We start from the raw sequence: 15,168 nt of genomic DNA on the forward strand, positions 1-15,168 counted from the left end.
AACTTTAGCTTGCAAACATCCATTGTCCAAACAATCACACTAAAAGTACCTTCATGAGTGCATTGTATAAGTTATTGAAGTTACAAAGCAAAAACAAACAAAGCAAGTACTCAGTGCTTAGAACGGATACTGATGTCCAAAGTGAGGACTCACACACATCCTTATCAACAAGCTGTATGAGACCCTTTCAGTTTATTAGCGGTGCCGTGTCATCAAGCTGCACATACAGAGGAATTGAAGTTACGACCCATGGTGCAATAGTTAAAAAATATATACAATAAAAAATAAAATAAATTCTAAATAGTTCAAGAGAAATGGGGAAAAAAAACTGAATATTGAGTAGATGCAATGGACATACTGTACAATATACAAACTATATGAATATAAATAAGATTTAAACCATAATGGCCCTTAACAACTAATATTGTATCATCAGATATTGATAACACATGGTGTTGGTGAGAGCGCTGCCCACCTGGCAGTTCAGTTTAGTCAATCACTGATGTCACCCATTTAGTTTTTGCCTGTGCCCTTTGTTTTCTTACAGAGGAAAAACACAGCGGGCTGACTATGACAGTGCAAAGCATAACTTCCAGTTGCAATTTATTCATCAAATTTATGTCCCTAGCACATGACAAAACCTGCTTAGTTGGATTGATATTGGTGTGAAAATGGCAGGCTTGTTTTCTATGTTCATCTTTCTGTGACACTTTGTGGATTAGGATTACAGACTGCTACTGCTGGGCTATTTCTTCTCATGCAGTTGCAGCGATTCCATGCATGTTGGCAGCCAACTGGCTGTAGACAGTAGTCTGCTCTGTTCACAAAAAACTTGGGTCAGCCAACCTTATCACCAGACAGGAGTGTCCGGCAAAATTCTGGATTATGTTGTACTTCATATCTTGGTTAAGTAACTAAGTATGCTATGGTTTTGAGCGATTGTGGTTACATTTGAAATGGGCAAATTTCAATCCAGTCTCCTGTACCAAGTCAGACACACACCTGTCCATCCCTCACACTCCACACTCATAATTATGAGTAGCTGCATAAAGCACACAACTACTTCCTGCATTGGCACTGAATGTTGACATTCAACGTAAGTGGTGAGGTGCACAATTACCAATATGGACACAATTCCGAGGGATACTGGACTGAAGTCGACACCGATGTCAAGGGCAATGTTTCCCATACATAGACCAAGACATGGTCTGCGCCACACAATAAACACTGAGCACCACAATTTGATTCCGGGTTTTTTCACAAGATTTTGAAATATAGATATTGTTCCGTTAATTCATCTCCGCATAGCACTCTTTCTCCTTGTCATTCTCGTTCACAAACATACACATACACACACGCTCAGTTTTGCTCTAACTTCTGGTTGGGGCTGAAATCTGAGCTAGGGATGAAATTTTATCGACTGTCTCAAGATGCGTCAACTAAAATGTGTGTGTGTATGTTCAAATAGGTTGAGATGAAAAATAAATCAAAATCTTTGTTTGTTGACGTTCTCCATCAGTCTCTCAAGATGGCGCAGCCGCAGCAAGACACGCTGGTCTGTTTTATCGGAGGTTCTAACTCAGTTTTGTCTTTTGGAAGTGAAAGAAGTTGTTTATCTTCATCCACTGATTTCCTGTCCTGTCAGTTACACAGACTGGCAGCGGTGCGGAGCAAGTTATTACGTAAATCATTTCAGGAATGCCTTAGTGCGCTACGGAGGCGTGTGTGTGTGTGTGTGTGTGTGTGTGTGTGTGTGTGTGTGTGTGTGTGTGTGTGTGTGTGTGTGTGTGTGTGTGTGTGTGTGTGTGTGTGTGTGTGTGTGTGTGTGTGTGTGTGTGTGTGTGTGCGCCGATGAAGAGATACAGAGGATGAACTCAGAGCAGACAGATGTAGCTGCTGATGGTCGGAGCAGATAAGAAATAAGCAGTTAAGTTGTTAAGTTTTAGTAAATTTTTCATATTTCTGCTAACAGAATGGTATTCATTATGTGTATGGAGAATATGAATAACCTTAGTTCTCTGTGTTCATGTAAACACCATATCCTGAATATGATCATAAGCCTCATAAACTGGAAATTCATTTCCATGTAAACACACTCATTTGTGAATGTGCAGAGATCTCAGCTTCTGAAAATAGATATGCTGATATTCTTTAAAACAACATGTCAATTCCTAACTACTGCAGGAACACAGGCAAAGCCTGAGTTTCTTTGTTTTTAATTCAATTATTGCTTTTGTTATTTAAAAAAATATAAATGTTCAGTTTAACTTTTACAAAGAGAAGGAATTGTGCACTGTTTTGCAGTTTATACCTCAGAAATTCATTCTTAAAATTGAAAAAAAAAAACAGAAGAGAATAGCCTATAGATTTGGTAGATTTTATAACTTTTCGTTAAAAACATTGAATTATGAACTCAGTATCGTGAATCGAATCTAAACGGGATTTCAGTCAGTGTATCCTTGCATTCCTACTGATCAGTCATGTTAAACTTTGTTTAATAACAGGCTTCTGGTCCAGCTGCAGTATTGTTATCGTCGTTTCTGTAACTGTTGTAAGGCACCTGGCCTGGTTAAAGATATTCCAAACAAACACAATAATAAAACGAAAAAAAGAAGGTCTGTCATTTCCGTCATGGTGCCAAAAATATATTTCAGTCAAATAAAAAGGTATTTCTGCAGATCAAAGGGACTGGGTGGCCCTAATGTGTCCCACATAAATATATACAAGTATAGCCTAATAGATGTCTTAATGACATAAATGTCAGCCCCATCACGCTCTAAACTTCAAATGGGATCCTGATTATTCAGTTCCAAGAAACATGGAAGTTTAAAAAAGACATATCTTTGTTATACCCACATACATATACATAGTTATGTATATTTGCATATTATGATTCAGTTAAAGCAGTTCATTTATCTGTTGTCAGAGCCTCTACATGGGAGAGGTCAGAGCCCCTGTCCCACAAAAGGTCTCGGTACGGCCCTGCACTACACATTGCTACCTGCTCTGTGGGAAACACTGAAGGGGGGGTGCCATAATCACATTTTCAAATTCTCCAAATTGTGGCCGGTTTAAAAAGGAAAATATTTGACATGTCGGAATATCGTTACTGTTGTACCAGGACTGTTTATGACTGATTGCAAACTCAAATTATAATTGTTCCATATCAGTGATCATATATCAAAAACAGAGCATAATACTGTTTTAGTAGGATTTTATATATATATATATATATATATATATATATATATATATATTGCAAGTTTCTTTGTAAGAATTGTCATTTAAAGTGCCAGTCTTGATTGCCAACTTTTTTTCTTTTACTTTTCTGTTATTCAGTGCACGTAGCCAAATAGTTGACCTAAAAATGTGTACCTTTTTAAAAGTTCAGTATATGTTGTTACCAAATATATTCTTCCTGCGAAAAATGCCCTATTTTATCTCTGCTACCACACCCTCCATGGGTACATATCAAAACACGCAAGTCATGATTGGAAGGCCACTATTACTGTGAATTATAAAGTAGGCCTACCTTTTAAAGGTTGCAAGTTAGTATCTATTATATAGGTTGGTATGTTAATTGTATGTTATGTTAATTGTCAAATGCAGTTTCTTACGCAAAATTGCATGTAATCGGTTCTCTCCAGCAATGTCGTAGAAACTCACAGTGCTAACATTTTGTAAATAACTTTATTGGATGTCAGTTTTCTTACTTCAATTTTGCATTACTTTCAGAATACAGAAAAGAACTGTTAATAAATGAACTTGATGGGTTTTGTTGAGTTCCAGTCCAATCAGTGATCGTTTTTTAATGTCACGTGGCATATAAAAATAACTATTTTGGTGGAACAAAGTGTACAATTTCCAGATAAGAAAATATAGAGGACATATTTATACCAAATGCTTCCTGGTTTTTTGATGGGCTACACCAACATTTTAGAAATTTGGCCCAAACCTTTTCCTGTTTGACACACAAACCCTTTGTATGATGTGGAATGTTTGAATAGATGTTCAAACTGTTTATGATGATTCACATTATTGGTCCTGGGTTTAACGCATTTCTCAAAGTTGTGTCCTTGTTCCCTTCACTCACCTCTTGGAAACAGATTTTGTCTGACAAACTAGGCAAACTGAGTGACAGTGTGAAGCATGCACTCTACTTATATGATACTTTCAACACATACACTAGATGAAATGATAAAGTATTTGGTAGGTAGTTGACTTGTTCACCAATAAAATTAATCTTTGCTGTTTCAATATGCCATGGATACTCTACAATCAGTTCATTTAAATTCAATGTATTGCTTATCAAACTGAGCTTTGATTAACCACTGCTGAAGCAGGTCTGCTGTCAGTCCGTATGATCCAACTTTGCACAAAGTAGATTAAATGATTTCATGAAAATGTTCTGGCTAGTCCTGTGTGCTATGGTGTTTCCGTGTTTTTTTTATAGACTTTGCTGTCCATTAATTTACTCAAACTATTTTATACATTTTACTTCCAAGTTGACAGTGGAGAGATGACAGGAAGTGAGGGGAGAGAAGCATTGCGGTTCCAAGTTGCCGCCTTAACCCCTAGGTCACCAGAGGGTTGTACTTAAACCAGTTAAACATAGCCAGACTTTGTGTAAGATGGTTCAACAAAAACCTAAACCCTCATCACAGACAATGGGTACTACTACTTTCTTTGTTAACCCATCAGCCTCTGTGTGCGTTCCCATAAAAGGGGGCATTTGGTGTCATGTGACTCTTGAGGAGCTGGTCACTATCATGGATCGTTGAGAAGGGTATTCCAGAAGAAGAAGTGCTGTTCCTGCAAATAAGGCAAGAGAGGAATACTAGGAGGAAAATTGATAAATTGTGTAATTCGTTAGTTAATATTTTTCTTTTACTGCTCAATGTGGCAGTTTTCAAGCCTTTTATTTTACAGAACAGACAGGAAATGGAGTGAGAGAGAGGGGGAGACTTGCAGCAAAGGGGCGACTGTTCTAACCACTGTTCCACCGGCCGCCCCATTCTGTTTATTTTTAACGTTATGTCATCACGTTGTTGTCCTCCATTTGGAGAAATCGAAGGTTCGATCTCAGCTCCTCCAGTCTGCATGTCCAAGTGTCCTTGGACAAGACCCTGTGCTGTGCGTGGGTGTGTGAAGGTGATTTGAATGATTAAATTAGATGATTGGCAGGTAGCCATCAGTGTGAATGTCGGTGTAAATGGGTGAATGTGATAAGTATTGTAAAGCGTCAGAAGATTAGAAAGGTGCTATATACAAGTCCATTTACCACATTCTACAGCTCTTAAAGCAGAAGGTTAAACTCAAGAATTGCTTTGCGGTCTGTCTCTGTCCCATTATTAGGCCATGTGCCGAAATCACTAGTTTTTGTCCCTGTCGAAGTTAAACATTTTTTTATTGATTGAATATTGTTTTTGATAAATACCAATAGGCCAGGGATTCCCCAACTTTTGTTTGATAGATTTGGTGTCTACCCAGGACCCAAATTTACAAAATACACCATGACTTGGCATCTACATGTATAAACCATGAATTTAAAATGTATATGATGTGTATTTTTTCTGTATAGAAGTACATCACAGCAATAATTCAGTGCGCTTACTGTCATGTTAGTTTGTCATAACAAAATTAATTTGCACTAAAAAAACAAGGTCATAGAAGCAGTGAGGCAACATAGTCACTATGTCAGCTGGAGGGAGGAGTGTGGCAGGCAGAGTGAACCAGCGTACCAAAAAAGAATGATCTACTACTTTAATTTGGAAAATGAATTCACATATCATAGCATTGTTATGCATTTTACACCAAAACAGGACAGTGACCCATTTTGGGGACCGACCCTAACTTTGGGAAAGACTGTATATTGCTGCATTTTACTTGATTTTAAACCAAACTTTCAATGTAGTTTAAAAATTGGCTATACAAACAGAAAATTAATCCCAGACAATAATCATGCTGTCATGAGCTCCCCTCTCTGCCTGGCAACTCACTAATTGTACTCATCAGCTTCACCTGTCTCTGCTCTGCTCCCGTTTACCTGCCAGCTGCAGTGCATTTCCCACTCACCACCTCCAGCATAAAGAGTCCTGCTTTTCAGCTCGGCCTTGTCAGACCGTCTGCGAAGTTGCTTCTGTATCGTGCTTCACTGGCTTTACTCCCTGACTCCTGTACAACCCGGACCTGCCTGTAAACCTGCCTGATCTTCTGCCCCGGAAAACCCGACCTGCCTTCGCCCCTGAACCTGCTTGATCTTCTGCCCTGGTAAACCCGACCTGTCTTCGCCCCTGAACCTGCCTGATCGTCTGCCCTGGAAAACCCGACCTGCCTTCTCCTCTGGACCTGTATGATCTTCTGCCCTGGTAAACCCGACCTGTCTTCGCCCCTGAACCTGCCTGATCGTCTGCCCTGGAAAACCCGACCTGCCTTCTCCTCTGGACCTGTATGATCTTCTGCCCCGGAATCCCAGCTCCTCTGCAGGCCAGCTTGGACGCTCCACCACCACCTGCACGAGACGTCTCTGGGGAACACACACACACACACACGCAGGCTCACGACATCGCACTCCCTTTCCCTCTCTGGAACCCTCAATAAAACTCTTAAAACGTGACGCACTCGTCACGTCACCCTCATCTGTCTGGTCCGTGACAGTACGGTCTGACCAGCATGAACCCAGCGCACGACACACCCAGCATGGAACCCACCGACTCTGAACCACCGACTGCCATGCAGCGCCTCGAACATGCAGAGGGAGCGATGCAACGGATGGCTGGAGACATCTCATCGTTGATTCAGCTCGGTCACCAACAACAACAGCGTGTCCAACAGCAGCAACAACAGCTAGCCCAGGTCCTGCAAATACTCACAAACCTGACCTCTCCGTCTGCTCATGACCCCTCCCCAGCTACACCTGCAACTCTGGCAAGGCGCAGCTCATGGAACGGGGCCGCACTAGTGGATGCCTTCCTTCACAGCCTGGCGGATTATGTGAAGGATGAACTCGTCTCGCATGACCAACCCTCAACACTCGATGAGGCCATCGCCCTTGCCGTTCGTATCGACCGTCGGATCCAGACACGTCGACGGGAGAAGGGACGCTCCACCCAGCCGTCTGTCCGCACTCTGAGTAACTCGGCTGCTCGGCCACCCTCTTCAGTCACTCCCCAGAGCAAGCTTGACCCGCCAGAACCCATGGAGATTGGCCGTGCCTCTCTCACTCCTGCAGAGCGCCAGCGTTGCCTCTCGTCCAACCTCTGCCTGTACTGTGGGGCCAATGGTCATCGTGTCGCCACCTGTCCAGTAAAAGCCGGAGCTCATCGGATGTAGGAGGGATCCGGTTGAGCTCGATGATCACCCAACCCTCCACCAGCCGTAAGCCCCTGTTTCAAGTTCGACTTGTCCTCTCCGAAACCACCCATACTTTAGCAGCCCTGGTGGACTCCGGTGCCGAGGCTAACATCATGGACATCGAGCTGGCCCATCAGTTGGGGCTGGAGAGTCAACATCTGCCCTGTCCTGTCCCAGCCCGAGCTCTGGATGGCCATCTCCTTGGCACAGTCACCAGCGTCACTGCCCCCATCTCAATGTTGCTCTCAGGTAACCACCATGAAACTATCCGTTTTCACCTGCTCCGCTCCCCAGGCCAACCCCTCATCCTGGGTTACCCATGGCTTCGCCAGCATAACCCCCACCTTGACTGGACGACTGGGACAATCACTGAGTGGGGAAACGACTGCCACCGGACCTGTTTGCGCTCTGCCATGCTACCCTCCTATTCGGTACCCACCGATTCTGTCCCTGACCTCTCTAACGTCCCCACATGCTATCACGGACTCCGGGAGGTATTCAACAAGGCCAAGGCCACTTCTCTGCCCCCACATTGGCCCTACGACTTTGCCATAGTCCTCCGTCCAGGAACCGCTCCACCCAAAGGTGGCCTCTACTCTCTTTCTGGCCCCGAAAGAAGAGCCATGGAGGACTACATCAACAACTCCCTGGCAGCCGGAATCATCCGTCCGTCTTCTTCCCCTGCTGGTGCTGGCTACTTCTTTGTGGGGAAGAAAGATGGGTCCCTCCGTCCCTGCATCGACTACCGGGGCTTAAACGACATCACCATCAAGAATCGGTATCCTCTTCCCCTGCTCACCTCTGCCTTCGAGTTGCTCCAGGGAGCCACGGTCTTCACCAAGCTTGACCTGAGGAATGCTTACCACCTCGTGCGGATAAGGGAGGGAGATGAGTGGAAGACGGCATTTAACACCCCCACTGGCCATTACGAGTACCTGGTGATGCCATTCGGTCTCTCCAATGCCCCAGCAGTGTTCCAGACTCTGGTCAATGATGTCTTACGGGACATGCTGAACAAGTTCGTCTTTGTGTACCTGGACGACATCTTGATCTTCTCCCGTACCCTGTCCGAACACACCCGCCATGTCCAGCTAGTCCTCAATCGCCTCCTGGAGAACTCCCTATATGTCAAGGCAGAGAAGTGTGAATTCCATGCTCGGTCTGTGGCCTTCCTGGGATACATTGTGGCAGAGGGGAGCATCCAAATGGATCCAGCCAAGGTCTCTGCTGTGACTTCATGGCCTTTACCAGAAAACAGGAAGAAGCTTCAGCAGTTCCACGGGTTTGCCAATTTATACCGCAAGTTCATCCGAAACTACAGCACCGTTGCCTCCCCTCTCACCGCCCTGACTAGTCCCAAAGCGTCATTCTTCTGGACCGCGGCAGCCAACGACGCCTTCAGTATCCTAAAGTCACGCTTCACTTCTGCCCCCATCCTTCAGATGCCTGACCCAGATCGGCAGTTCATTGTAGAGGTGGATGCCTCTGATGTCGGCGTTGGCGCTGTGCTCTCTCAACGAGCGGCAGAGGATGGCAAACTCCACCCTTGTGCATTCTTCTCTCGTCGACTTTCGCCATCTGAACAAAATTACGACATCGGCAACCGGGAGCTGCTGGCGGTCAAGCTCGCTCGGGAGGAGTGCCGCCACTGGCTGGAGGGCTCAATAGTTCCATTCCTGGTCTGGACCGACCATAAGAATCTTGAGTACATCCGCTCCGCCAAACGGCTGAACCCCAGACAATCCCGCTGGGCTCTGTTCTTCACCCGCTGCGACTTTACACTGTCTTACCGTCCGGGGTCACGCAATACCAAGCCTGACGCCCTGTCCCGTCAGTTTCAGAGAGACGATATGCACACCAAGGAACCCGTGCCCATCCTGCCTGGTCCCTGTGTTGTTGCTGCCCTAACCTGGGATGTTGAACAGCAAGAACAGGAGGCTCTCCGCAACCACCCTGGACCCAGTTCATGTCCTGCAGACCGTCTCTTTGTCCCCGAAGAGTTGAGATCCCAGGTCCTACAGTGGGGACACAACTCCCGTCTTGCTTGCCACCCTGGATCCACTCGGACCTGCCATCTACTCACCCAGCGGTTCTGGTGGCCGTCTCTAAAGAAGGACGTTCGAGAGTTTGTTCGTGCCTGTCCCACCTGTAAACAGAACAAGTCTTCCAACCAGCCCCCAGCTGGCCTACTCCAGCCACTACCTGTGCCCTCACGACCTTGGTCGCATGTCTCTCTGGACTTTGTTACTGGCCTACCCCCATCTGACGGCATGACTGTCATCCTCACCATAGTGGATCGTTTTAGCAAGATGGCACACTTCGTCCCCCTTCGGAAGCTGCCATCTGCCAAGGAGACCGCCCAGGTGGTCCTAGACCACGCCTTCCGGATACACGGGTTGCCAGGGGATGTCGTCTCGGACCGGGGCCCACAGTTCGCTTCCACCTTCTGGAAGGAGTTCTGCCATCTGCTGGGGGCCACAGTCAGTTTATCCTCTGGATTTCACCCCCAGTCCAATGGCCAGTCGGAGCGAGTAAACCAGGAGCTAGAGAAGGCACTCCGTTGCGTGGCATCTTCCAACCCCTGGGCCTGGGCAAAACAACTGACATGGGTGGAGTATGCACACAACTCTCTCACCTGCTCTGCAACTGGCATGTCACCCTTCCAGTGTGTGTATGGCTACCAACCTCCTCTCTTCGCCAGCATGGAGGGGGAGGTCACCTGTCCATCAGCCCTGGCCTATGCTCGACAATGTCGCCGTACCTGGTCTCAGGCCCGCGCCACACGGAGGACTCCGGCACCGACCTACCAGGTGGGCCAGAAGGTGTGGTTGTCGGCCAAGGACCTGCCACTCAGAGTTGAGTCACGAAAGCCTGCTCCATGGTTCCTTGGTCCATTCCCCATCCAGAGGATCATCAGTGCAACTGCAGTCCGGCTCCAACTACCCAGGTCCATGAGAGTGCACCCCACATTTCATGTCTCCAAGATAAAGCCAGTTCACGAGAGCCCGCTGGTTCCGGCTGCACCCCCTCCTCCTCCTCCGCGTCTCGTAGACGGAGGTCTGGTCTACTCCGTCCGGCGACTGCTTCGGTCCAGGCGACGGGGCAGAGGAATTCAGTAGCTGGTGGACTGGGCAGGTTACGGCCCAGAGGAGAGGACCTGGGTGCCTGCCAGACGGATTGTGGATCGGACTCTCATCTCCGAGTTCCATCGTCAGCATCCTGACCAACCCTCTGTCCGGCGTGGCCGCCCAAGGGGCCCCCAACATGTTACCTGCCCGACACCTGACGCTGGGCCGGACCCGGCACCTGACCTGGATTCTGACCAATCAGAGGAATTCTGACCCTCCTCCGGCTCCCCCTTCCGCCCGCCCGGCTTGGTGGTGCTTCTTGGGGACTTCTGGGGCCGTCCCTTAGGGGGGGGGGGTTCTGTCATGAGCTCTCTCTCTCTGCCTGGCAACTCACTAATTGTACTCATCAGCTTCACCTGTCTCTGCTCTGCTCCCGTTTACCTGCCAGCTGCAGTGCATTTCCCACTCACCACCTCCAGCATAAAGAGTCCTGCTTTTCAGCTCGGCCTTGTCAGACCGTCTGCGAAGTTGCTTCTGTATCGTGCTTCACTGGCTTTACTCCCTGACTCCTGTACAACCCGGACCTGCCTGTAAACCTGCCTGATCTTCTGCCCCGGAAAACCCGACCTGCCTTCGCCCCTGAACCTGCCTGATCTTCTGCCCTGGTAAACCCGACCTGTCTTCGCCCCTGAACCTGCCTGATCGTCTGCCCTGGAAAACCCGACCTGCCTTCTCCTCTGGACCTGTATGATCTTCTGCCCTGGTAAACCCGACCTGTCTTCGCCCCTGAACCTGCCTGATTGTCTGCCCTGGAAAACCCGACCTGCCTTCTCCTCTGGACCTGTATGATCTTCTGCCCCGGAATCCCAGCTCCTCTGCAGGCCAGCTTGGACGCTCCACCACCACCTGCACGAGACGTCTCTGGGGAACACACACACGCAGGCTCACGACATCGCACTCCCTTTCCCTCTCTGGAACCCTCAATAAAACTCTTAAAACGTGACGCACTTGTGGTCCTCATCGGTCTGGTCCGTGACACATGCAACATAATCGTAAAGAAAAAATGCCACTAAGCCATCATTTGGTGATTTGGAGGTCAAAATACATCAAAACCTGTATACATTTGGCTAAAGTGAGAGTTTATCAGACGTCTAGATTACACAACTGTTGTTTCCGCAACATTCTAATGAGGATATTTCATCAATACAATAACCCCGATTCTTTGCCAGGGTTATTAATAACTATGCTAATTGTTACGCCCCTGGTCTAGGGGAACCAGAGACAGAACATGATGTTGCTTCTCCCCATTCTTCCCACTCCCAAGAAGGCCAGTGTCACCAGGAATTTATATTTAATGTAGCCATTTATTTATCTTCAGAGGGAGATGAAGCAAAACAACAAACAAAAGAATCTGTCTCCCTACCTTCCCTATGCAAATAAAAATATTAACAAAAGGACAAAACCTTACCTAACTCCTACATGGGGTAAAACAGGAGAAAAACGGGTTAAAGAAAATGCCTCTCCCTCCTACTGGGCTACCAAAACCAATTTTCCATACTCACAAATTTTCAACAGCATACACGAACACAGACACAAACACAAACACAAAAACTTGATCAAGCTAGACACTAGTCCCAGTTGGTCGGGGGTGAATGGTTGGAGAGAGGAAGACTGCAGCCAGCCGAAGGTTCAAAAAGGCTCCTCTCCTGCCTCTGGCCAATCCTGGAGCAGTAATCAGGCAGCTCCAGCCAATGAGCAGGTCCAACCTGCTATCAATCATTCTCACACACACACACACACTCAGAGCAAACTGCTCACAGACTAGGAGGAGGAGGAGGGACAGAGCAGCATCAAACAATACACAAACTAATGACCCAGGGTCATAACACTAATATGTTAAATATGATGTGAAACTGCACCTTCCGTTCCCCCCTCTGGGGATGTTTTATGCCTCCTTCACTGGAGAGTCTTACTGGATTTGACTTGGTTGTAAAGAACTTGTAGTTTAGAAATGGGCTATACAAACAGAAATAAATCGTCAACAACAATCAAAACTCGTACATACTCATTTTCAGCTCTGTCTCCTGTCTATGAAAGGAATGTCTCTCTAAAAATCATTTTGAGAAAAACTATTATAAACTGTATAACTATGGTTATTTTCCCAGAACAGCTGAGCAAAAGTTATGCAGTTAGAAAAGAGCAAACCAGTTAGGTGCAAATCAAAAGATTGATAAGTTTACAATTATTCATAAACCTTCCTATAGTGTAGCTTGTTGTTTAATTATTTTTTGTGGCACTGTTTTTATATAACTGTTGAGGTAATATTTTACTATATCAGCCAATCAGCTGTCTTTCTTTCCTTTTAAATAACTTTGAAGCAACAAACAGTCCAAACCAGATTCTCACACAACACACCCTGTGACAGTTAACTGCCGTACAACAGCTTTCACAATCCTCACACTAATTTACCAGGAGTCAGCCATGGATTATCTTGAGCAGGTAAGAACCAACAACACAAAGACCAATGGAACAGTAACAACTGAAATAAACATTGTTCAGTATGATCAGCCATCTTAGAATGTTATAGCATGAGCACCCGCATTCTTAAATCCGACTTTGTTACTCTCTCAGTCAGTGATACTCAGCTCAGCCTGTGGGACAATGTAGCATTTGACAAAAGGGTGCTAATAATGAAAATGAATTATTTCACACTGGGTATTTCTTTTTTTTTTTACTTTGCATGTGCTCTAAATAGAGCTTGTTTGTAAATTAAAAAAAAGCCCCTGGCCTCTTGTCATTTTGTAAAGTATCTCCGAGCTCCATGAAAAGTAATGTGAAGTTAGTCAGTGTAATGTAATAGAATGTGCTAGCAAGGCAATATGACTTTAATACAATTTTATATATAGTGCCAAATCAAAAGTTATCCCAAGACACTTTACATATAAAGTAGGTCTAGACCACACTCTTTAGTCAGTGCAACTGTGAAAGAAATGAATATATAAAGAACCCTGTTAAACACATCCTGCACATTCTATTTCATTGCATTCATGAAGGAAAATACTTTTTTCCAGACGAAGAATACGAGCAAAGTCCTAAGGAACAAGAGCTGTCATCCAAATTGTTCTTACTAGCAAACCAGGGTTATCAGTTTTACTTATGATGACAACATATTTTCCATTGCTTAAGAACTTGTGACAGCAACTCTCCCTGAACTCAATGTAATGTAGCTAAACCTGCTTTCAGGCTGGATAGGGAGTGGAGCAGGGTGGGGACGTGTCAGGAATGTATTCTTTTATGATTACTATTTACTGTCATGAGTTTTGTAACGCAGGTTGAAGAAATTGCATCCACTGCCAAATTTGGGGACTTGATAGAATTTTCCTACCCCATCGGATATTCACACTGGGGAGTGTATGATGAAGATGGCCATGTAATCCATTTTGCTGTTGCAGGTGAGGATGACATACATTACATAGATTAGATAACATAGATTTTGTTTGTTTTTGTTGTTGAAAAAGAAGACTATGCAAAACAATACAAAACCACCTTCTTAAAGACCCCCTTCAATAAAAATCTAGTATATATGGTCCCAAGCAAAAAAAGGTATACTAAAATATACTAAATATTAGTATGCTAAAGAATACTAGCAGCCAGACTAATAATTAGTATATTTAAAGTGTTAAAATTAAACATCTAATTTTGTACTAAGGTATGTTTTAGTTGTACAGAAAATGTATGAAAGCTCAACTTGAGTGAGTGTGCTTAGTGTACTTGACCATACTGACATGGGACTACTTTAAGTATAAGTATACTATAAACATACTGCTGCAATGCATTTTCAGACATGCTTTAATGTAATTACAGTGACATTAAAATACACTTCATGAGTACAATAGCATTACGATTGCACCTTGAGTATATTCTAAATGTGCTAGAAATAGACATATTAATAGGTTTTATATTTGAGTAATAGTATACTAGTATACTAAGTTTTAACAAAATACACTTTAAATATTTTAAAAATACACTTTAAAATGTAATTTATGCTATTTTACTATTACTGGTTTATAATTACTATGACTGTACTTTATGTACATAAAAGTACTCAAAACTGAACTCTTGAAAATATGGAAAGAATATCTATAGGCTTTCTTTCAGCATTTACCAATTCTGTTAGGGCAAATTATTTTACCCGGGTTGGGTCAATTTATCTACTATAGTTGGGTCCAACTTAATTGTATAGGGTTTGTCCAACATTAGGAAAGTGACTTGGACAAACAGAAATTCTAATTCAGAATCAGAAATACTTTAATAATCCCAGGGGGAAATTATTTTTGTTACAAAACTCCAGATATACAAACAACAAATATTATACAGACAACATATATTAGAAAAACTAAAATTTAAATTTACAGAAATGAATATTTACAGTAGTGAAATGTATACAAGATCAAAAATACCAGACTAATGTGCAAAAGAACAGATTGTCTGTGGTTGAGTCTGAATTACAGAGAGGAGGTGACAGGCTCTCCAAGGGTTGCATTGTATAATTTAATGACCACAGGCAGGAAAGATTTCCTGTGGCAGTCTGTGGTGCATCAGGTTGCAGGGAGTCTTCTGCTGAAGGTGCTCCTCTGCTGGGCCAGTGTGTCGTAGAGAGGGTGGGAGACATTGTCCAGGGTAGACCGGGGCCTGGAGAGCATCCTCCTCTCTGCCACGGTCGTCAGGGTGTCCAGCTCCTCCCCCA

At 44.7% G+C, this 15,168-nt stretch overlaps 1 protein-coding gene across 1 annotated transcript in view; it reads left to right on the top strand.

Moving 5' to 3' along the window:
- The first annotated feature begins 12,831 nt into the window (after positions 1–12,831).
- LOC310951879 (phospholipase A and acyltransferase 4-like) overlaps positions 12,832–15,168 on the top strand; it is a 30,617-nt gene continuing 28,280 nt past the window's right edge. The window contains exons 1-2 of the mRNA XM_083920342.1: positions 12,832–12,920; positions 13,753–13,873. Of these exons, the coding sequence (XP_083776468.1) occupies positions 12,903–12,920; positions 13,753–13,873 (139 nt within the window). The 5' untranslated portion in view covers positions 12,832–12,902. The remainder of the gene's footprint in view (positions 12,921–13,752; positions 13,874–15,168) is intronic.

Source organism: Echiichthys vipera (genome assembly GCF_963691815.1).
Source record: "Echiichthys vipera genome assembly, chromosome: 9".
NCBI classification, from domain to species: Eukaryota; Metazoa; Chordata; class Actinopteri; order Perciformes; family Trachinidae; genus Echiichthys; species Echiichthys vipera.